Genomic DNA, 25,828 nt, shown 5'->3' on the forward strand with positions numbered 1-25,828 from the left:
CAAATCCCTGTGTAACACCCAGTTAGCATGCAGGTAGTGAATACCATCTAGGATCTGATATAACAGTGACTTCACCATTCCCCGAGGTAACTGAACTGGTTTCTTGTTTGCTTTAGAAGCCCTGTGAAACTTGATTATATGCTGTAAAGGGGAAAAAGAAATCAAAATAAAAAAAAAGGTAATGTTTTGATCTACAGCATTACACAAAAATATTGCCAGCAATTCCTTACAAAGACTTCTTATTTTTTTCCCAAGCTTTCATCGTTCATTTTCAAAACTAGAAACATGTACCTTAAGTCCTAGAAAATTAATACTACACGAGCTAAAGCGATCACTGTCCCAAGGAAATCTCTCAAAAACAAAATCAGTTGTTGCTGTGGTTTAACCCTGGCAGGCAGCTAAGTCCGCTCGTTCACTCTCCCACAGCAGGATGAGGACTTGACCAATACAACTGTCAAAGCAAATTCCCTTGCAGATCACTGATCTTTGAGGTTTTAGGGTATTTTTGTTTGGGGGTTCTTTTTGTTAAGATAGGCTATCTTGTATATCACAGCAAAGAATTATACCTAACTGCTGTTTTAAGTTTTCTCTTATAATAATAATGATAATATAATACTCAATACCTAACGCCAGAAAGAAATTCTTGCAAACTGTATTGGGAATTTTAAACATATAAATTAGAATCCCAGATTTATTCCTTTTTTATTCACTATACTCTTAAGTACAGTACTTTCAAAACAGAAGCTGCTGACAGCAAAGCTGTAAGTCTGTCCATCTGAAAGTCAGCCACCAAGCCAGACACGGAAAAAGCCTTTAACAACCATAAGTTTAAGGCAATTACGTCTAGCAACAATGAAGAGTCCAAAAGGCTATGTTGTCTCAGCACTTGAGTACCAGGGTGCCACTAATTTCGACAGCAAAGGTGTGCCCCAGTCATGGTAACCATTTCCATGTTTGTCTCCTTTGAGAGAGAAGTAATTTCTAGAACAAAACTTCTTCATGCATTCATACTTCTCTTCTGTAATGTCTTACACTTGTGTGACCATCAAAACAGCCCTGATCTTGTCCATCCAAAACCTGGCACCAAACTTCTATTATGTGTTCTTCCTATGCTCCTGAGATTTCATATTCCTGGTGCCAATTAGGTACCCAACTACTCAACCCGCTTTGGGAAATTGCCTTTCTTCTCTTGCTGTAGACCAGCTCCATACAGCCTGCCCTCCTTTGCTTCAGGCCTTGAGCTTGGCTTTCCTGGGAGGAAAAGGCACAACCCTGCCCTGCCAAAGGTAAAAATGGAGCTGCACAGAGGAAAGAAACATTGATAAAAAAGTGACAGTCCCTGCCCAGTCAGCCAAGCACCACGTGCAAGAGTAGCCCTAAGACTGAGCCACCAGCTTCGCCTCCTCTCGCCTCTCACTTCCACTGACTCGAAAGCAAATCTTATTTTTCATGCAGTGGCCAGAGAGAAGTGAATCTTCAGAGACAGATGGCTCTCCTAGACATTTTTGTTCCTGCTCTAATATACTCTGTGCCCTCTTCCCAGCCTTGCTTGAGACCCGCTGCGCTAGATATGCTGAGCGCTGGAAGACTTGGTCCGCAGCCGTCTCTCTGGGGCACAGAGCCAGCCCAGTCACCGCAGCTAAGTCTCTTGCATCCAGATACAGTGAACAACCAGAAGCTGGTACAGCTGGGGAGTTCTGGAGTTTATACAAGTATGTGCATGTAAACATAAAGGTCAAAATTGAGGGTCATTCCTAAGTTACTTATATACAAGCCAGTGTTTTGTTAGCAGAATTGCTTCTGCAGTGATTTTGGTTAAGTATGAAGCAATGCAGAAATGTATAAATACAAACAAGGACAGGTCACTATTAGTCACAATCATCCAAAGAAATACAAAGCTTTGCAGCACATTTTGAAACACGAAAAAAAAAATCAACTCAAACATTCCTAAACTTTTGTAGCTTAGTATATTGTAAATATGGGGGAGCAGTGAAAAAAAGCAGATGCCTGCTTTTTCTTTAAAAAAAAAAAAAAAAAAAAAAAAAAGGCAGCGCCCTTTACTCCATTTCTTCAAGATTTTTTTTTGTTCTGTTTTGTACGTCAGCCTTTAGAATGTCTCAACGTTTCAGCTGTTCAGCAACTTTTTTTTTTCCCTAGTTTTATTTTGATAACAAAATCTCAATACCAAGTATCAGAACTTCCAAGACATTTTTGATTCAGCTTAGCTGAAGGAAAACTGACACACTAGTTCTTAGGCAAATACTTAAGCAACTACAAGGAACACCATTTTCAAAAGAAAGTAGTCTTACTTTGGTTTGTGCTGTCTATCTAAACTACATGCAGAGGAGAAGCCAACTCATGATTCATACTGCACAAGTCTTACAGGAACACATACATGACAATTTCCATCTCATTCCAAATGACCTCTCTTGTACCCTTTAATAAAAATCTTCTTATATCTTTTAAGGTTAGTATTACAATACTTGTTCCATTGAGAGCAACGCTCAAAATATATGTCAGATTTAATTCAAGGCACACACATACCTTTCTTCAGGGAAATCAAGGTTGCATGGGATTTTGGATTCTTTACAATGCTACTTGAATTTTTTTTTTTTAAGTATTCCAAATGGATGTAAAGCTTACAAATATTAAGTTAATAGAGGACAAGGGTATATGTCTTACAACAGATTTACTTTGCTTCAAACGTGTTTATATTTTAAAGCCATATATTATAATTAACAATAAACAGCCTTCCTCCTAAACACATGAAATTCCAGCAGATGAGTAAAAAGCTCTTCCCACTGAAACATATGAGTTACAACTTCAATTATATACAGTGGCATTACTCTCACTTCATGTATTCATGGTTGACATTCAATGTAACTAAAATTCTAAACTGTTCTATGCAGCCAATAAGTTTGCAATTTTTCAAAGGAATTCACCTGCATAATCAATTACATTTTCCTGCACGCTAATTTAGCTGTAATGGAAGGTTATATCTGCATTTATTTAACTAGATTTCTAGCTACTGAGAGCTGAATGCAGATTTTTATCTTAAAGAGGTCATAGATTAACTCTGGGGTGTGCTTACCAAACATTTTCCATTGCTCTTCCTTTAGTACTGAAAATGTTTCCCACAGACACAGGGCAAAAGGTTACCCTGTTTTTAAACCGATGCATCTTCTGTGACCTTGTCCATTTTCTGCAATTAAAACTCTAAGCCTGGTACCTACAAGCAATTCACCTTACCCAGAGATCATGCTCAGCGTAGTCAAAGAGAAGCCACACTTTCCTGTCAGCATGAGAAAGAAACACCTTTTGCAGAGAAATGACATTTGGATGCTTGAGCTCCCGCAGCAACTGCAAAATAAAGAAAGTCCACAACAGTTAAATCCACACATCCAAAGCTGTGAAAGGGCTGGAAAGATGAATACTTTAACAGTCTTCGCTACAAATTCTACCATACAAACAAGAAAAGTTGAAGTCTGCAAGTCACAGAAAACAGCACATATTTTTTTAATGAAAGAACCAGTCATTAGTTTGAAACCAAAGCTGAAAGCAGGTCATAACCCCCTTAGGACATTCACTTCCTATTCGTTTCCTAAAAGTTGAAGTCTGTGTAAACCTCACTATTAGCCAGGATCAAGAAGACTCTGCAAACAGCCAGCTGTGGCATCTGCCCTTTCCCATAGGCTGTAATCTTTGACAGAGCCATTTGGGGTATCCAATTTTCTCCTGACTCCCAATTATCTGAAAACCCTGCATTTTGGTTGCAGTCATTCAAGGCTGACTGGGATGACTCGTTTAGAGCCTGCCAATGCAGTCAGCTAAACGAAGTCGTGGTTTCTAAGGTGGAGTCAGCTGATCTAGAAGGTCACCACCACCTACAGAAGAAGGTCCAGCTCCCTTCCACAACATATATTAACACCAGTTGGAGCACTCACAGAAGCCATCCACGAAACAGCTCACAAGCTCAGGAGAAAACCCAGACACACAAAGGTGCTAATTTTCTGCTGAGATCCTGAGCTGAAATGACTCACGGCACTGACAGCAGACCCAGCACTAGCAAAGGGACACAGCTAGGAGCAAGAACTTCTTTCAGTAGAAATGAGTCATTAAGCCAGATCAGCTGCTTTAGAAACTATAGCTTTAACCACCACCAAAGGAAAACCAGTCTGTCTGAGCTCTACTGTTCATGTTACAATAACACCATACTCACAATTTCTAAGACAGAAACAAAAACTTTATCTGAGCAAACTATTGTCAAGCATGGCTACCCAAGACTAGATGAATTCTTGCCAGCTCAGGGATGGCAAATGGAACAGTTCAGTCTACCAGAAATTATGACATTTTTAAGAAAAGCAACAGCTAGGCTTTTTTAAAAGCCAATAACATTTCGAACTACTATTTGAATGTAAAATAGAAAATCAACATTTTATTTTTGAGACTGAATTTATTTCCAGTAAAATATTATTTTCCTTTCTGTAACAGAGGGAACAAGAAAATTAGTTTCTTTTCACTGATACCTTTATCACATGCAGTAACATTCTAGCTGCTACTGAGATAGTAAAATGGAATCGGATTATCTGCATGTGTTTGTTTCATTCTTTTCTATTTCATTTGAGACAGACTCCCATCCCTACTTACTGACCAGAGTCTTCAGTGTGGCATTTCTTGAGCAAGAGGACTTACAGCCCACAGACCTTTTATCTCAAGTATTAGACCAAACAGGGAGACAGAGGGTTCAGGAGACAATGTAACGTTACAAATCAGTGCAGAAGCTACTAGTTTCAACATGTTAACCCTCTTAATCTTAAGACTTGTAAAAACATTACACAGAGGAATTTTAAGGCAGGATCTAAGTCCTGTGTAATTCTGTAAATGCCTATAATTCCTACAACATATAAAATCAGTATGGGGAAAACCAAGAAATGCTTATTTGCAATTTTTTATCAATTACAGGTAGGGATTATGTGTGGTAGGTTGACTCCAGCCAGCAGCTAAGCCCCACAAAGTTGCTTGCTCACCCCCCTCAGTCAGACGGGGGGGAGACGAGGAAGAATAAAAAAAAGCAAGAAAATTTGTGGGTGTGGGTAAGACAGTTTAATAAGTGAAAGAAAGAAGAATTAAAAAAAAAAAATCAACAAAAAAACCCAACCAACAGAAGCAATGCAAAGGCAATCACTCACCACTTCTCACAAGCAGACCAATGCTCAGCCAGTCTCCAGCAAAAGCTACGTCCCCAAAGGGAAGAGAGGGGCAGAGTGGGGAAAAAGAGAAAGCCTAGATGCTGTGCAAGAACTGCTCAGCAATAGCCAAAACACTGGTGGGTTATCAACACTGCTTTAGTTGAAAATCCGGAACACACCACTACACAGGCTGCTACAGCTGCATCTCAGCCAGACCCAGTAGAGCATCAGACCATCAGCTGATGGGAGTCAGCCTCTCAACAGTGAATGAGGTTAACAGGGTTTAAGGATAAATCACCCCAATCCTTCTAGTGAAGGACTTTTTGTTGAATCAGTATAAATTGACAGCTTAAATTAATGTTAAACATTTTGATGAATTAACTGTACCCAGAAGACTGCACAACAGTTCAGCAACCATGTGTCCATACCAAAATTTTATCAGATTTCCTGTGGCCTGATGACACAGCCGTACCAAACACAACAGCCTATTCCTCAATGAAAGGGGCAGATACTAGTCAGGGCTCTAGGAAATAATGTAATTTTCTCCTTCAGCCCTTCCTGTCACATTTTAAGTCCCTCCTACTCCTTATTCCCCAGGTAGCAGCTATCCCTCACTTTAAAAACCCAACCTTTTCACCTTAAATGTGATTCACCTCAGAGGACACACAGAGAACCCATCACCAAAGCTGGTCCAGAACATGACACAAAGATGAGAAAATTCGAGCAATGCAGCAGAAGTATTCCCTGTCTGTAGAGCAAGGTAACACAGACATAATTCTCCTTTGTTTGTGCTAGGGATAGTCGATCCTGTGGACTTTGAGATTCACAGCATTCCTCCTGGTCTGCTAGATGACAGGCTGGTGCTCTTCCCCATTTCCAAATCAAGCCAGTAGCAATGTACAAGTAACTGAGCGTGCATGTCCTACAGGCACGCACACAATACAGACATGACCAGCCACGCAGGGATCAACAGAGGCAGTAGAGCAGCATCTTCTTTGTAGGCACCCACATAAAACTTGAACAACAATCCAAACGGCCTGGATCACATTTCTCCACTCTGGCTAATGAGGCTTAAAGTTCACACACATGGACATGTCTTCGCAGATCCAGTGCAGACCTCGCTGCAGAAGATCTGTTCAGAATCCAAGCCCAGAAGCCGTGCCCTTTTATCCAGGTTCCAGCTCCAGCATTGGGTCTTTCCAGACTTTGGTCTCTTCCTGCTTACTGGTTCTGCATGCTTCAAGTTCACTAGCAGGTCACACACATGAGCCATCAGGGAGAGCTGTGTAAGTGTTCATCTTCTGACTTATGTCTCTCCCATATCCAGCTTCTGTAGACCTGTGGTATTACCAGCATCTGGCCCCTGCAGACCTCATCCTGTTCTCACCACCTAGTCCAGCCTGAAGTTTGCTAGCAGATCACAGATGCAGAGACAGGACAGAGAGCACACTCAGAGCAGTTAGGAACAGACGTAAGACAGACAGTGGTGACTACATAGAGGTTAGCCAGACGCGCACGCTGCCCAGTAGCCTGCGTACATGAAACCTGCCCCTTATTCCCTCTGCATTTTACTACGCTTTTTCCTCCCCAGTCTACCTTGATCACTCCCTTTCCTGCCTTTTATCCTTCCTCTAAACATCCCACAGAAATTTTAGAGAGTCCCAGCAGTCCTCTCAAATACCCAGTAAAACCTCTATCCTCCTAGAAGATCCACAGCAGCCTGTTTTCCTTCTCATCAGTCACAAATCCCTTGCTGACTCTCTTCAAGGACACACCTGAGAGGTTCCTTTTGTGGCCCATCACCAGTGTTTTAAGAGTTCTGGCCTTTGTTACTGTCACTGATAGCAGCTGCTATCATTATGCATCTGTGTGCTCAGTTTATCATTCTCGCTGGTTTTTGCCTTTTATTCTGAATAGCCGTTAACTATATATTCTTTCAGTCTGCTTAAAAAACCTGATGGGTTTGGGTCAAAGCTAGACAGCTACAAGCACCCCAGTGAATAGCATGACTAATATACATCAGCAAAACCATCAGGAAATTATTGCTGCAGTGGTGTTGATGATCCCTGAGTCACTGCCTTGGAAAGGCTGAAATGCTCCAGGACAGTGATAACGCAGAGTGACAAACGCAAATGCTGTCTGAAGGACAACAAAGAGCTCATGCAGATGATAACACATCACATGGGCTGTAAACAGCATTTCCAGCAACCTCACTCTCCATGAACCAGGCGCCTCTCTAGTCCCTATGCCACATGCCTTTCCTACCAGATGACTTCCCTTGTGTCCAGCAGCTGACAGAGTTCACTGAAGACAAAGTAGACTGCAAGAAACACAGTTTGACTATCAGTATGATGCCTGTTAATAGTCAAGGCCATTTTTTGGCCTAGTGACTCTGATATTTAATTGCTTCTGTCTGTCCTAGTTCAGTTCTATAGAACACAAGTAGACAAAAGTTCTATAGCGAAGTACATAAAAACTATACATTTGGCTCTTAGTAAATTATTTTTATTTTCATTTGCATATCACATGATGATTCAATTCCGTTTCTACAACCAGAAAGGTTTCCCTTAAATTAGTTGGTCTGAGTGCCCCTTATAAAGAAGGAAGACCCAACTGACCTTCAAAGAAACAGAAATCAGCAAATGATGAAGGCGCCAACACATTTGGTTTGACTTGAGTGTTACAACCCCATGTTATCCCCAGCTGGTCTTGCCCTTACTTTCATAAATGTCTTACAGCAAAGGAAAACAGCATCCCTACAAACAAGTCCTGGGCTCACTGAGGTTCCTCCATCTCCCTCTTCAAATGCAGAAATACTCAATCCACAGCCATGGGGCAGCTGGGGAAAAGTAAAGGAAAGTGTCCTAGCAATGCATAAAACTGTTAAATTGCTTCACGAACAAGGATAAAGTGGGGTAAGACGGGACATTATTAAATAATCAACAGCAGCATTAAGACTGCCTGGCAAACAACCGCATGACTAAAGCAAATCTTTTCTTGCACAGGGGCATTAACAATAATTAACCTTTCACATCCAATATGAGCTGAACCTGGCACAAGTCTTGATGGACATTATCTCCTTCCTTCAGTGATACTCCCATATTTCCCATACAGCTCTCCACCACTACAGACACTTCTCATGAGCCAAGACACAACACTCTTCGCCTAAGCGAGGATTTCTAGCTTTACAGCAAATGTCATTCCACCCTGACTCGTGATGCTTGCAACTATAAGCGGTCCACAGGGAATGTAACCTGCTTTGTGTTGCAATACTACGCTTACTTCTATAATTGAGCACAGACTCATTTGCTAGAGCAATTGGCCAGGTGACCTGGCCCAGAAGGATTTTCTCTGATGTCCTGTCTCAGGACATTAGCTATTTTAGAAAAGGCAACTGCTTGCTCTCACTGCCTTCCTGAGTGCTATTGCAACACATTTCTCCCAAAGCTTAGGACAGTCAGAAAGCTGGCTAGACAGAAAGCCACCGGCGATATCAAGCAAAACATTCCCTTAAGCAGAAATCACTACTGTGCCATCTTGCTAGTTTGATGGCATAAATTCAAAATCTAATCATCAGCTCGTGCTTCAAAAAGGCTCATATCAGTTCCACCAAGTGATGCACAAACAAACAAATCTTATATTAATAGTCACACCATGGCCTTAAGATGGAAAATGCGTGAAGAGGGACTCGGAACAGAAAGCATATTGCAGTCGATGCAGAAAGGCAGGCGATTTTCAGACCAGGAGATGACTGACAAAGATTTAGTCATCCTGTAACAGATAAGATACCAGAGGAACCACTGCTACAACAGATGAGTATAGGCAGTAGTGAGACATTACCTGAAACACTATGTGCAATTCCAGTCAATTCAGGGAAAATTAGTTCCAACTACAATAGGGCAAAGAAAGCCCAAGCCTACACCAAGGGGAAGGGAGCGCCTACTGTACGACGGGAAACCAGCACGCCAACCCAAAATCCTTACAGCCTGCCAAAACAAAGCCAGAGAAAGAAACAGTGTCTCTCTCTCTTTAAAGTGAAAGCAGGAGAGAAGAGCTATTCTAACTGACTGACAATATTATCGTAAGTACAAACAGGTACAAACTAGTCATGATTAATTTTGGTTTAAAGGCTGAATAATGTTTATAGAGTCATTACTAGAATGAGACGCAGGAACTGCCTTCAGGAATTTTTCTTTTCCTTGCAAGTTTAACTTGTAGTTTGCTGAATTTTTGAAGGTTCACTGTCCTTGTCTGCAAGAGCAGGAGCAGAATATGACAACTCCAGAGGTGTCATCCAATCCTGTATTTTTACTAAAATAAATTTCTAAAAAAAAATAAAAATTTCAAATCACTGTTCTCAGTTTCCTATCAAAAATTTGAGTTCTACTCAAGTACTTTAAACTTGCTATTTAAAATAAAATCCAAATTTTATTACACAAGTTCTTAAATCCCAAGTTGGCTTAGCTTCTACCCAGTAGATTCAAGATCTGTTTGTTTCAATGTAAATACAATTTTACAGTTTTATATTCTCATGAGCCAGATATTCTACAGTACTAAAAACAAATGAAATACTTGCTGAAAGTACATGCATGCTGTTTTCCTTTCAAAAGTGTTCAAATGCAAGCTTACAAAGGCAGTATAACAGAAACAGTTATAATACTGCTCACTCCATGAATTTATTACGAAGCTGACAATACATTTTTGAAGCTCCAGTTCTTCAGACACACAACTGTGTGGAATTGTTGCTTCATTTTATTCTTTTGTTTTTATTTTTAAAGCCCTAAACGTTGCAAAAAAGAAGCCTTACAGCACAAAATGTCAAGAGAAAAAAAATTCACATTTCTGTTTTTAACTTCTGTGGTTTCCAAAACAAATGAATCTTACCTGATCACACATACAAGTCAATATTTATTAGCACCTCTTATGTCCAAACAAAGTATTAGAAGCAGTGTTATTAAAGGTTCTCTGAAAGTAAGGTGGTAGATGAAGAATCCAGACAAGACAGATTGGATGTCAAGATTGGTCAAATTCTGCTGTTCACAGAAAATATTTTGATTCCTAAGGATTACAATTTCTAACATTTAATCAGTATCTTTGTCCCACTTTCACAGAACTAAAAATAATACTACGCTCCCTTTATACAAAATCTCTCAAGAATACTGTTTGTAGCCCTGTAACATAGCTCAATAAAGTACTTATCAGTCACAACATTTTACATACCATACTACTATTAAATTAAAGCACTTAAGAGTCATTAGACTTGCTAAAGAGAGTCAAATCAAACATCTGTCTTTCTCAATACCTTGCTACCTCTCACCACATGGAAAGATTGCTAAGAAACCGTTACTTGTCTTCTGACATGAGGATTATATTCATCTAAATGATTTCTGTATTTGGTCTTGTGGGAAACTGCTTTCACTGTTAGTGTGGAAGGGACATGACAGCCCTCATAACCTGAGGAAGCTGCACCCAAATACTGTTCCTTATTGCATAGCTGGTACAGGATCTTTTCCAGCAAGCTCACTGGGAGAGTCATTTGTTCCTTACCAGGGGAAGATGTTGAAGAGGGTGAATCCTGGAGTCGTTCAGTTTCAGCTTCTGCCTCATGGTGTCCCTTCAGCTGCTGCATGCTGCCTCAGAGTCCTTGGTCACCTTCAGACCAGCTGTGAAAGAGCCCTTAAGCTCTTCTTCCATCCCCTCCACTAGCAGAGGGGAAAGAGACCTGATAATCATCTAATGACATGTTCTTGTCACTCAGGACATGGAAGCCCCAGTGTGCTAGGACCACCAATTCACCTCTACAGCAGCCTCCTCTGCCAAGGTCAACTCAGACAAGACCCCTAGTCAATGGCATCTCCCATCTCCCTTCTCCCCTGCCCAGAGGCACATGCTCTGCCCCTGCTTCTCTGCCACCTTCCATCCCAGAAGCTCAAAGACAGGGTGGCTGAGCAGTTGCAGAGGTGATCAAGACTGCTGCAGAGGCTTTTCCTTTCAGGTCAGAGCAGCATTCATCAACCAGCTCTCTCTCTGCTTACTCTCACACTGCCCACATACTGCATGCCTGCTCTCTGCACACCTGGCTAAGCTCCTGATGGAAGGAGAGTTGTACTTGGACCTGAGCCTCCTGCCTGGGAGACAAAAATCAATACTCCCCTTTCTTTTGTTAATGCTCAGACATGTTAACCTTAGGGTACAAGTTTGCATTATACCCAAATCACCCCTGCAGGTTCCTATCGCTTCCCGTGGGCCACGTTAAACAGTGTGACCAAAGGATGGTTCAACACAGCCTGCTCACACAACAGAAAACTAACAAAACTGTTCATTTTCCTCTTGGTAAAGATGAACTTCCTCATCCTACAGCCACTCTTCACTAGATCAAACACAGAGGACATCACCTTTTGTGATGACAGCCTGCATTTGTTATAATGGGAAACCACAAAATCCCAAGAATGCCCAAATGCCTCCAAGGCAGACATAAAGAGTGGAAACGATCAGAGAAGCCAGCTCCTTATTGTCCTGTAGTTTTCTGTCCCAGCTCCAGTAGACTCAAGGCTGTTCTAACTTGTGCACACACAAAAAGATACCCGCAATCCCAGGCAGTGCACACATCTGCAGAGAACAAGAGATGAGCAGCCAAATGGTCAGTTAAGGTTCTGGAAGAAGCAGGATTCACAAATGCTTACCACAGTGGATGAATGGGGGAAAGAGATAAGCAAGAATATAACACTACAACCATCTTGATATTAAAGACACTGATTCAATTAGCATAATTAGCACAATAACTGTTAATTCTACCAGTTAAGCAATTGGTTTACATAAAATCCTTGAAAAAAACCCTCTTTTTTCAGAGTCAGAGACTAGCTAGGTTCTTGGACATTAGATCGAAGTTCTCCTGCTGCAGGAAGTGCTGAAATGTAGAAAGTCTTTCATATACATATACAGGTTGAGCTTATCCCCTAACTGAGTCAACTGTTTCAACTCAGGTCACTGACCTACTTGAAGCCTTTCCCTGTATTTGACGTATTTCAATAATTATTTTTCTGAAGATCTGTCCTCAGCTTAGGTGTCTGCATCAAATAGACGTTTTAGAAGAGCAGGCTATGGGCATTTTTAAACATATAAGTTACTCAACAGTTAGTCATCATAGACAAGACAAAAGACATTGTAGAGTTATAAAAACAAGGCAGAGTTTCAGTGGGATTTATAGCAACCTGCACTCTTCCCAGATAGTCACAGAGTAAAATATACAAGCTTCAGCTCTCCAGAGAAACTGAAATGGATGAATCTCATATGCAAACCAAGTCATTCTAGTTCCTCTTAATACCACCATTGCTCATAAAATACATTAATTGGGGTAGTCCAAAACACACTGTAACAAAGTCTGGCATTCAGCCTTGACTTTTTAAGTATGACAACAAATAATTTAATTAATTGGATGTATAGATGACATTTTAGGCTACAACACTGCTGACTAATTCAGTAGTATTTTCATATATACATCACACATAACCAAGACAAACAGAATGGCTATTATCCTCAATTTGATCCATCTCCATACGAGATTCCTTTTTTTCCTTTCACAATATTAATTCATAGAAAGGAGGGGAATTCTATTTAACAGAATTAAAGTGAACAACATATTTCAAGGAAAAAATTCTCCTACTAACTCTAAACAGTAACATCAAAAGAACAGTATGGAGAAGAGATTCAAACCCTAGAAGTCCCTCATGAATTATTAATTGAACTGCAGGAAAATTCAACCACAGTATCAGCAGTTGCAAGCCTGGAAGCATAACTGGAAGCAAAAGTCAACTACAGCTCAAGAAATTATGTTTCAGGTTACTCTTTCTACCCCTATGCCTGCTTTTGGGCTCCACTCCCCTCTCTGCTCTCAATGCCTGCTTTCTTGGCATCTTTGGTGTCTTCAGCACGTCCCCCTCCTTCAGCCACTAACCCTCTCCCATGTGGGTCCTGCATTGTACTGCTGTGCTCTTCAAAGGGTGCACGCTGCAGCAGCTCAGAGCAAAAAGAAAGCTTCCCTGCTTTTTGCTCCTCTTCCACCACTACTGGGGACCTGCTGCCCAAGAGGAATGACAACACTCCTCAGGTCACACAGTGAGGCCAAATCCTTCCCAGCTGTCAGCCAAGTTAGTGATTCTCTTTTCAGAGACAGAAGTTGAGTTAGGGTCATATCCAGAGCAGAGATACCTGCTTAACGCCAGCCAAGCTTCTCCTGTCAAATTCAAGTAGAACAAACTCTTCAAAACTCTTTAGGTAAATCACGGCAAAAAGACGAGTAAAAATTTTCCCAAATCACTCTGAAACGGTAGCTGACACTTTCCAAAAGCATTCAGCCTGAGCAAGTCACACTATTCAGAAAATTTCTGCCAAAATGGTTGAAATAAGCAAAATTTAAGACCCTGGTTTTGGCTCCTTTAGTTCAGTGTAGTCGTCTATGATGGCAGCTGTAGTCAATGGACAAGAAAAGCTTCTCCTGAAGAATATTCTTTGCACTTAATTTTTTTCACCTCTACTCAGTTCAATGACTAACGTGTTTGAAATCACAAAGCCAACTGGAAGTTGACAAAGTAGGAAAGTCTGGTACTCACTTCAATCAATAAAAGTGAAATTAGGGTATAGTTTTACACTCCTGGGGAATGTGGACTGTAAATAAACTATTCATTTCCCCACACACACAGAAGTTACATGCATTTCCTTTTAGCAAGCAATTTCAGTTGAAACATTTCAAGAAAAATAAACCCAAGCTGCAGTACAACTAAGAACATACAACAGTTAAACTTCAGAATGCTGGTTTTACCAGTGTTTCTTTGGAAGCTTGTCACAAACCATAACTAGACCACATTATTCACCAGCTTCTAACAACATGGAATATATATACACAAACCTGCATAACATAAGAAAATGTTTGAATAATACCCATGGGTGTATTACAGCCTCCGAGGCAACAAAACCACCAGTTTGAAGTCTTCACTTAAATAGAAGCTAACATGTTTTAATCATTATGAGCCAATAAGAACTAATCTCTTTAGGAAAATAACTGAAGTACTAATGCAAAAGTCAGATCAAATGCATGATTAGAGTCAGTGGCTTAAATTATGTTTTTAAACTGCTGCATTTAAAGTTAATCTTCCCCGAGGCAGGCAGTAAACTAACTTTAAAACATTGTAATTTTTAGACCGCAAACATAACAGGTGTGCAAAATCTTTCATGACATTTGTAGTTATTTTATACCTCCATGATAAAAACATAGCACCCATAGTAGAATAACGTGATTCAGCAAAAACACAGCATGCACTCAAATCAATACTTTTAATAAGTCTGTTTGCTAGTAGAAAGAACTAATGTTACTTACTGCTATTTCTCTGCATGCAGACATAGAAATTCCAGTACCTTCTATTTGCTTTAAAGCATAATCTTTATCATCTTTCCTGTGAAAGAAGAAAAGAAGCTTTTTTTAAAAATTGCACCATGAATTCCAAGTGAGCTCTTCACCACCATTCAGAGGACAGTTTCTAATTAATACAAATTCTGCACCTTGTTTTCTTTTCATTCTTTACTAGTCTAATGTCTGGATACCCAGCTAAACTGTAAGCTAACCACACCACCTTGATAAAGCAAAAGTATAAATTTGCTCTCACTACATAAATAGGAAATTTTAAAAAACTTTTTTTATATGCAATGATTGACATTTCTTCCATACCTTCCTTCTCTTATTAAGACAGCAAATGTTTAGTACATACTAGAAATAAGTCTAGCTAGGGCTACTTCTCCCATAAATGTATTACTCTCAGACACATTAAGTCTTCCCCATATTTTAATGAATTCTTGAGTAGCCCAGAAGCAACATCACAGTAATATCTTTTCTTTCCTCTAGGTCACAAAAAGTGCCCTAGAATTTTGTTCCCACCAAACTAATAAAACTACCAAGATTAATAAAAAAACCCACAAGGTATCTGTGCAACCTGAAGAATCCAGCAAAATGTTTGTTCAGCTTTAAGCATGTATAACACTTAAAAACACCACCACCCTGCACTTTAACCAGTATGTACCTTACAGTCATTTATTTAAACTGCAAGCCTATTAGTAACTCCAGCTACCAAAAGCAAAATGAAGATGCGATCCACTGCAGCAAAAGACAACATTGAACTCTTGCCCATCCTCAGCCTCAAAGGGCTCAAAGTTTTAAGAGGTAGAGTGCTTGTCCTTCCCACTTGTGGGCTGGCACTCACAGCACTGCTGGGGGACATGGCACTTAACAACAGTTTTGCCTTCAATATCTGCAGTGCTCGTATAGCCCCAAATCTCCAGGTTAGATAAAAATTCTTACTAATTTTTTAATGACTCCAGCTTTCACAGCTGTGAAGAGCCACCCTGGGAAAAAAAGCCACTCAAACATCCTAAAGGCAAATAAAACAAAACTGTAATTACGCATTTAAAACATATGCACACTTCTTTCCTCCAGCTCTCACTAAATATTTGCAAGGCTTTGAATTGCTGTATTCCTACCTGGAAGACACACTTTCCCCTATACATCATTACCTATTTAATCCCTCAAATTAGGTCCTGTCTAAGAGATTTTTCATGGGGTTCAAAGACAACCCACTGCTAGCAATAACCTTTCAAAACAGAGAAGAGTGAAAAAGTGGGAGATTAATGAAGAAAATCTGTTAATGAGGAGGAAGAATGAAACAGTGAGTGGGTGAAAAGAGGTTTCAGTAAGAGAGCAATTACACTGATTCAGCAAGACAAAAGTGGGGAAAAGATACAGGATCTAACACAAACAGGAAAAATGGAACAGGCATTTAAAAGCTTCCATATAAGAAAAACCTAAAACTTACTTGTCTGGAATAGCGAGAGCCAATGCTGGGCACAAATTCATACATGGCCAAAACAAGGTGGGAATAGGGAACAACAATGCCCGATTTCTCACCTTAGAGGAAAACAAGTTTCATGAAGCCCGAAAACGAGAAACCATTACGGTATTAAGCACATAATTAAACTGTGCAACTCATGATGACAGAATATTATAGGGATCAAAAGTATAAGTGGATTTCAAATCAAACTACATAAATTTATGGTGGATAGGGGAGTTACGGACCACTCCATGAGCAGCTACTGAACATAACCCCAATCTGCTTTCCAGCATAGAGATTTCCTATGCTACTGACAGAAAAAGATACAGGGAAATTTTCTCAGCTAAAAATCATTTTACCCTTTATCTGCCTTCGCTAGCAATGGCTCACGGCCATTACTGAACAAATAAGAAGCAAAATGGATTGGACTACAGGTTATTCTCACTGCCCTATGTGCTTGTCTACTTAGTTTTTGAGGTGTTTGGAGAGACACTTATTCCAAGAAAGGTGCTGCCACACAACTGCTACTGTTACAGGCATTACCACTGACAGAATACGGAGCACAAATGGGTCAGACTGAAGGTTATTGTCATTGCCCTATTGCTTATCTGCTTAGATTCCAAGGTATTTGAAGGAGAGTTCAGTAGAACAAGAAGTACTACCATACAACTGGTATTATTACAAACATTTCTGGTAGCACTGTCTACAATGAAGACTGCCTTACATTTAAGATTGTACAGTTATTTTTAATTGGTCAAATTTTTGCCAAATTAAGTCTAGAGTAACATTTTCCATACCAGATGGCAGACTTTCTCTGGAAATTTTTAGAAAAAAATACTTCAGCTGTTTCCTAGAACAAAACTAGAAGAACACACTTGCAGTTGTGTATGTTAACTCTTTTACAACCACTGATTTAGTGCTCAAATTGGACAGGGTGGTTTAAGAAGATACCATTTGGTCTCCTCAAAACAAGAGATGAAATAGGAAGTCTCTGAAAATTAATCTTCTCACATTAAAAGGCAGTTGATGAGTTGAAATCCGGTGACTAACCTTGCTCTGCCCTTACAGCAACCCAGGTCTGTGGGGAATTAACCACTTGCTCGTTTGCTCTGGTGTGCTGGGTGCTGCATGCAGGAACCAAAAGCAAGTGGCCTCTGCCCTGTCCTCAACCTACCTGAGTAGTTATGGGGAAACAGAAGTATGATAAAAAGAAGGAAAAGAAATTACACTTTAGAGATAAAGCACATTAAGCACCACACTACACTCTCCCCCAGAATCTAAAAAAACAAAGACTTCTAAGACTTAAATTCTCTGAATTGTGCATGCACAGTCGAGATACAAAGTAATAAACCAATTCTTAACCCTCTCTAACATCTGTTCTTCACAGAGGCTGGTAACATGCCATGGGTACCCATTACACCATTAGTACCAGATATTTCATTAACAGAAGTAGGAAAATACTACTTCTACCCTTGGGCCAAGTGAGATATTCTTAATAAAACTTATATTCCTTGGGACCCAAGGGAACTGGGGGGAATAGTTTTTAAAAGGAACGGTAAGAGTTTATAAAAGAGTTATGAAGCCAAAAGAAAGGCTAGAGTGATCAAGCTTATTTTACACAACTCAACATGAGCTGGCAACGTGCGCTCACAGTCCTTTGGCCAACCGTCTCCTGGGTTGCATCCAAAGCACCATGGCCAGCAGGCCGAGGGAGGGGATTCTGCCCCTCCACTCCGCTCAGGTGAGACCCCACCTGGAGTCCTGCATCCCGCTCTGGAGCCCTCAGCACAGGAAAGACATGGATCTGCTGGAGCAGGTCCAGAGGAGGGCCACAAAAATGGTCAGAGGGCTGGAACACCCCTCCTGTGAGGACAGGCTGAGAGAGTTGGGGTTGTCCAGCCAGGAGAAGAGAAGGCTCTGGGAAGACCTTATTGCAGCCTGCCAGTACCTAAAGGGGACTTATAAGAAAGACGGGCACAGACTTTAGCAGGGACTGTAGCGACAGGACAAGGGGTAATGGTTTTAAACTAAAAGAGGGCAGATTTTGACTAGTTCTAAGGAAGAAATTTTTGACAATGAGGGTGGTGAACCACTGGCACAGGTTGCCCAGAGAGGCGGTAGATGCCCCATCACTGGCAACATTCCAGGTCAGGTTGGACGGGGCTCTGAGCAACCTGATCTGGTTGAAGATGTCCCTGCTTATTGCAGGAGGTTTGGACTAAATGACCTTTAAAGGTCCCTTCCAACCCAAACTATTCTATGATTCTATAAACTTCCAAAGATATTTTGCCAATAGTCTGTTCAGAATCATAAAATAACCCAATGGGCTTCCCCATGGTTTTGGATATGGGCAATTTCCTTCTCTGAATATGAAGAGATGTTCAATAACAAGACAGGAAAAAGCAAACAATAAGAAAAAAAAAGGAGAAAAACCTGTTCATAAATGTCTTCCACAACTAACTGTGAGTAACAGCATTGGCCACTTAGCAGCTTGCATTTTAAGGGCACAGTTAAGACTCAAAGCATAATTCAGCTAAATTTCTTCCTTCTAACAGAGAGGTCCTTATCGGGAAAGCCTGTCCACTTTCTCTGTGGCCTGGGAATGAGATGTTAAGTAACTTCAGCAGAACCTCCATCTACCAAAGCTGGTCAGTCCGCAAACTTACTTCCACACTGATATATTCATACTACCCTACACTTACGTAGGCTGGCATCTTCAGTAATACTCCCCACTAGTAACAGGCAGTTGTGAGAGCGGTAAGAATAAAACTCACTTCGTACATGGCTGCTGGAATGGCTGCATGACTATTGTAGTCATGCACAAACTACATAACCTTGTATAAAAATGTCATTACCTGACAGGGACATTAACATGAGGCCTTAACTTGAATAAAATGGGTAGCTGCAACATCACTTCCAGTGGACTTGAATTACAAGAACAAATAAATATACCTGCAAAATCACCATAAAAGAGCATAACTACCTAGTTTTATTCTTATAGCATGAATAAACTAAACCCAAAAATACCATCTTTAAGAGAATTAAGCTATTATATAATGCTGCTTCCAAATACTAATTTTTTTTTAAGTTCTACTGAATTTGGAAGTACAATGGCACCATAAGAAACATTCAGTCTATCTGGAAAAAAAAAAAAATTAAAAAGAGCAGGAGCAGATGCCTTCTGAATGTATACACGTTGCAAAGCTTTGATATTAAAATGCCTGATATTTCTACCCTTTAATTTCTACCCTTTATTTAGAAGGATACTGTAAGCATAAATATGTTCTGCTTCATAAAATCCATTTAAATAAAATAATGAAATATGTTTACTTCATAAAATCAGTTCTACTGTTATTTCATCTCACACATCATACCTTTTGTAGATATGTATTGGCACAACACTATAATATATCCTTTATTCAGATCACTAGGTCAGTTTAAAATTCAACTGAGTAATAAAAATAGCAGAATAAAGTACTGAAGCCTTAAATCAGTGGTAATAATTCTAAATTTACATTACAGTTTAAAAAAGATCTCAAATTCAAAATTAACTGTTCATGATTTAGGAATAGTTTTGTCTTTATGAACAAGGAAATGTAAAACTTAACTGCAGTTAAACGTCAGCAGATAGTCTTACAACTACCACAAGAAACTGTAAGTGCAGCACCTCTTGTACAGAAAATTTTAAGGAATCTGTTAATTGTTTATGGTTCTTATTCCCTAAAGAATATGAAAATCCTGACAATTAAGATAAGCCTAGCAATAAAACACATGGGGGTGTTTTTTCCAATTCTACCCTTGAGAATTCCATTAACATCAACAGTAGTCAAAGTAACACATCCTGAGTAAGCACAACTGTCATGCTACTGCTGGAGTGATTCAGCCTCAGCAGCACAAACTTAAAATTCTCTGAAGGCATTAAATAGGTCATTTTGATTTTACTAGCTGAAAATGAATTTGTGCTGTAGATCTTAGCTTTGAACAACTCACGTACATGAACACTGAGAAACTGCAAGACCTACACTGTACAACCAGTAGCACATCTTCATTACTAACAGAAAATGGACAGCTTTCATACATGCCAGGGAGCCAGGTAAGACAAAAAATGCTAAATCTTTATTACCTACCAGAACATCAAGCAAGGAAATAAAGGAATCAAAGGTTTTATTATAGTTTACTTATCAGAATAGTGTTCAACAGCAAAGATCTAAACTACAAATGAGGAGAAAGATAATATGGAGTTAAACTGTGTCATTCCAGTTAGTTTTCTTTGTTCCTCCTCCCCTATGTGTTTTACTGAAGTTTAACATAACTAACATAACATAATACATGGACTTACTCCACATGTAGATTTGAGATGGAAGGAAGAACTTCACAAAACACACAGCTATACGTTAGCATATGAAAATAAAACACTTATGACAGCAAATTTTTAGGAGACTTGGCATTTTCACTTTGTGGCATCATCCCCTGCCTCCTCCCCCAAGTTACAGCAGTGTTACTTTTTTATTTTGTTTTTAAATCAGCTTTTTAAACAAATGAAAATCACTCTAGTCACACATGACACCCAGTGAAGTCTATGGGAAGAAGCAGTAATTCAGTTAGAAGCATATGAATATACAAATGCAATTTTGAAGCTGAAAGATTTTATGCATTTATACTAAATGCCAATGCTGTATACACAGCAAATACTTAAATGCACATCAAAACAATACATAATTTTCTAAAAAGCGCAGCAAGGCAAGGGCAGACTGGTACCATTCAAGTGGGGATTTGGAAGAATAGTATTACCACTTTTTCCTGTTCCAACACCACATTCATGGCACCAAAGAGCCTTGCTAGAATAAGCTATTTATAGCAGGAGTTCTACTTATTTTTACATTTTGTACCTATTAACTACCAACCCAGAAAATGGGTGTGGTGGAAAACCAAATGATAAAGGACACAAAACAGGCTGAGGTTCTCAATGCCTTCTTGGCACTGGTTTTCACAGCACAGTCCAGTCTCACAGCTACCACATTCCCAAGGCTAGTGGCACAGTCCTGGTGAAAGCAAGTAGAGCAAAACCAAATTAGGGACAACTTCAACAAACTGGACACACACACAAGTCCATGTGACCAGGTGGGCTGCGTCCAAGGGTGCTTAACAGAGCTGGCAAATACCATCGCAAAGCCGCTCTATCATCTGCGAAAGGTCATGGTGATCATGGCAGGTTCCTGACGACTAGAAAAGGTCAAATATCAGGACCCTCTTTGAAATGGCAGCACAACCTCAGTCCTTGAAAAGGTTATGCAGAAAACCCTCCTGGTAAGCTATTTTCAGGCACATAAAGGAAAAGCAACAACTGGGAACAGCTTGCAAAGATTTTCCAAGGATAAGCTGTGTCTTACCTATCTGATGGTCCTATATAACGAGAGGACTAGCTCTGTGGACAGTGGAAAAAGCACTGGATGTTACCTTGACCTTAGCAAAGCTTGTGTCATGATCTCATAGTATACTTACAGCCAGAGAGCTTTAACAGCTGAACTACTGAACAGATGAAAAATCAACTGGACAGCTAGACTTAATTGGTTGTAATCAATGGTACAAATTCCACAGGCTGCCAGTTACTAGTCCCCCATTCCTCGGGGACAGATACTGGGGCTGATGTAGCATCTTCATTAACAAATGGACAACAGGATGGAATGGTTGACAGTCAATGGTTGACGCACAGAAGAACTGAGTCACCATTTGGACAGACCTCAACAGACAGGTAGAATGGGCAGACAAGAACCTCAGAAAGTTCAAAGACAAGTGCAATGACCTGCCTCTAGTTTGGAATAACCCTACACTGCTGGACACACTGCAAAGTGGTTCAAAAGCAACTTTACAAAGCAAGACCTGGGGGTCCTGGTGGACAAGCTGAACATGCCTCAGCAATATGCCCCTGTGGCAAAGGCAGCCAGCCAAATCCTGGGCTGTATTAGCAAGAGTGTACGCAGCAGGTGGAAGGAAGCGATTATTCCTCTATATTCAGCACTTGTGAAACTACATCTGGAATCTCCATGTTCAGTTTTAGGCTTTACAGTACAAGAAAGACACTGACATACGGAACAAGTCCAGCAGTGCACCACGAGTCTGAACTACATGACGTGTAAGGAGAGACTAAAAGCGCCAGGTTTGTTCAGCCTTCAAGGAAGGCTACGGAGGGATCCTATCTCTGCCTTCAGTTAGCTAATGGGAGGACAACAACGTACAGGGACGGAGTCAGGCTCTTCCTGAAGGTGCCCAAACTCATGAGAAGCAGCAGTCAAATGGCAAAAAAGAGAAATTCCAATTAAATATCATGAAGAAAAGAAGTGCGTAGCCAAGAAGTGGAAGAGATTTGCTAGAATGTTCATGCTCAGAGATATTTAAAACTCAGCTGGATAAGAACGTGAGCAGCCTAAGCTAATTTCAAAGTTGGTCCTGCTTTGAGTGGAAGGTTGAGCCAGATGCCTTCTAGCGATCCCTTCCAACCTGAAGTATTGTATGTGAGATTGTGAGAGAGTACTACTTTGTTGAGGATTCACCCAAGACTCTACAGCTGTGCAGTACATTTATTATGCATTTTCAAGACAAATAGCTAATTCCCAGTACTGTTTTCGAAGTCTGACAGTATTTCCAAAACTTAGCTAGAAAAAGACAGAGCTATTCTGGATGTGTATGTACATAATTTTGAGGACCATTTACTACAGAGAGATTTAAAACCTTTCACCTTTTCAATATAATTTAGATTAGTGTGAGGACAGAACTTTGAATTTCATCTCTTATTGGATGAGTAATCTTTATCCAATATTTAGAGTTTGTTCTAATATTTACAATGTGTGAAAGGTGGTAATTACAATGTGGCAATTGTCTCTAAAAAAGGAAGTAATTTTATGGTTTGGTGTAAAACTAAAGCAATGCACAGATGTTGCTACTTGTAAACATGCTAAAAAGAAACCCAAAGGTTAATTTTTTTTTATGAAAAAAAATAATCCTTTAGAATTATATTTGTACTTAACAGCATAAATAATGGTATCTGAATCTCCAATCTTAATATAGCCTGCAGATGATTTGCATGGATGCCAGCCAAATCAACAATACACTCAACCCACTGGATTTCAAGAGCTTTCACACAGATTCCACAAACTTACCCATGTGCTTTGAGCTTACACTCAGAGAACATTGCATGCCTAAAGGAAGTTGACTTTGTCTCCAAAGACCACTGCATGCTGACAAGATCAGGGTATTCTAGAAGTGGTCTTACTACAGTGCTGTACTGGTTTTGGCTGGGATGAAGTTAATTTTCTTCCCAGTAGCTAGTATGGGGCTATGTTTCGGATTTGTGACCAAAACAAGGCTGGTAACACACCCATGTTTTAGTTACAACTGAGCAGTGCTTACACAGTCTCAAAGCCTCTTCTGCTCCTCAGACTGCCCCACCAGCAAGTAGGCTGGGGTGCACAAGAAGTTGGGAGGGAACACAACCAGGACAGCTGACCACAACTGACCAAAGGGATATTCCATACTGTACAATGTTGTCCTCAGCAATAAAAGCTGTGGGTAGAAGAAAGAGGATGGCTGGCATTCAGAGTTACGGTGTTTGCCTTCTCAACAACCATTACGTGCGATGGAGCCTTGCTTTCCTGAAGATGGCTGAACATCTGCCTGTAGATGGGAAGTAGTGAATGAATACTTTGGTCTGCTTTGCTTGTGTGCACAGCTTTTTCTTTTAATTTTTCTAAATTGTCTTTATCTCAACCCATGAGTTTTTGCACTTTTACCCTTCCAACTCTCTCTCCCATCCCACTGCAGGCAGCGAGAGGCTGTGTGGGACTGAGCTGCCTACCGGGGTTAAACCTCAACAAGCACACCCAAGATATAGCCTCAATAACTGAAGAACGCATCAAAGTATTAAGTTTACTCAAGCTTATAATCACAGTCCAACTGGTTGAGACTGAAAAAAGTTTCAAATTGCAAAAAACATTTAAATGCATGAAACCCAGTGGTTATCACCGCATACATTTAAATGTACAAAGCTGGACAGATATACCTGTGCAGCATGAGATCTAATGAGATCTGGGAGGACAGAAGGTAACAGCCAAATAGCAAAGATGATGTACATCAGCAGAAGTTGTATAGGAAAACACTTTGCTTTATAGGCACCTGACTTTCCAGAAAGCACTTTTTAGGTCAAAACTTTTGTCAAACTAATCAGTATACACAGTAAGTCTGATCACTGACCCTGTGCTGTCAGGTAAACCTAAAATAAAGAGCAAAATCTTATAAACCATCCTCTAAAAAAAAAAAAAGAAACAAAACTCTGACCTAACAGTGATGCAATGATAACTTCATATTTTTGTAACTCCACTTTTACAAAAACCTGCTAGGTTTCATACATTTACACGTTTTACAATTATGTTGATAAAATGAACTGAAAACTAACAATGCAGCTTTGCACAATAGCTTGCTTTCAGCCAATGGTTTGCTGCTGAAAGAACCCCATCTTCATCCCCACACACATTCCTGTCCTCTGCGCTAGAGCCCAGGCACTCATTTTTGATGGAGATGAGCTTATTCGGAGTGGAAAAGTATTTCTAATTTTTTGTTTGGTACGCTTTCTGCCACATCAGTGAGCTGAAGCGGCCTGCTGAATGCTCAGATGAGCACCAGGGTTATCTAAAGGCAGAGAGCGGACATAGAAGCACAGTGGTTTTTGTCCACGTTCAGGATGAAATTAGTTATCTTCTAACTAGTACTTTCTTTCCACGTCAGCTTGATGCAGCACACTTGCCTTTGCCAGAAAGCTGCAGGTGAGTACTGCACCTACTGCAGAAACAATTCCATTCACTGGAAAAACTCACCATAGCTAAAGAAGTAGAATTTTTCAAAATCTGGAAACAATATAAACTAGTATTATGTCCTTCACTTATAGCTGTTTGATGGTCACTTTAAAGTTACTATACTTTTACTGATGCTTTATGCATTTTATATATTTTATATATATATACACATAAAAAAATTTCCAAAATTACATTATTCTAAAAATACTTAATTTTCCAAGGACCACTTGCTGTGGGTTTTGTTTTGTGAGCAAACAAAAACCCACATTTCAGTTATATTGGCTAAAACAAGTTAGATGAAGCAAGACCAGGACATTAGCTCAAATTACTGCTTCTTCATTTGACTGAACTTAAAATTATTCTGAAAAAAAGAGGACAGTCCTATAACATGCATTAAACCCACAGAAAATAGGTTAACATTATCCTCTCTATTATAAACTGCCTGCTACACAACCAAAGCACGACTATTTTTAAAAGTTCAGATTTATTCAAGCCCAGAGTATTTAAGTGTATTTACAACAAGCTTAAAGTTTATCCCATCACAGATTCTAGCTTCTTTCCAAGAAGAAATATACCAAAAATCAGATAAAAACCCAGATTCTGTCATGAAAGCCTCTTATGTATTAGTAAATGAGAAAGGATCATGAATAATGAAACCCAGTCAGAAAAGCTGGAAGTCTGAGCTACTTTGTCAAGGATTTCAGCTAAAAGGAGTAGTTCACAACTAACCCTTCTCTCTTCCACAAAGTTACCTGCGAAGACTTTCCAGAAAGAGGTGAAGAGAATAAAGAACAGTTGATACTAGTTTATCTGCAGATGAGGATAAACACAGAGTTCGGAAAGCAGTGCGACTTCTTATATATTTGTGCGTGCCGCTAGAAGCAGCACCTCGCACCCATTCCAATGCGGCTGCCAGCAT

At 39.9% G+C, this 25,828-nt stretch overlaps 1 protein-coding gene across 1 annotated transcript; it reads right to left on the bottom strand.

Moving 5' to 3' along the window:
- On the bottom strand, positions 1–25,828 carry LOC104621003 (cyclin-dependent kinase 8-like; the record flags this gene model as incomplete). Its single annotated transcript, XM_010287376.1, has 4 exons — positions 25,662–25,828; positions 14,563–14,638; positions 3,250–3,360; positions 1–141 (listed from the first exon to the last, which is right to left on the bottom strand). Coding segments are annotated over exons 1-4 (495 nt in total), but the record flags the coding sequence as incomplete, so codon positions are not given.

Source organism: Phaethon lepturus, unplaced genomic scaffold, assembly GCF_000687285.1.
Source record: "Phaethon lepturus isolate BGI_N335 unplaced genomic scaffold, ASM68728v1 scaffold24565, whole genome shotgun sequence".
NCBI classification, from domain to species: domain Eukaryota; kingdom Metazoa; phylum Chordata; class Aves; order Phaethontiformes; family Phaethontidae; genus Phaethon; species Phaethon lepturus.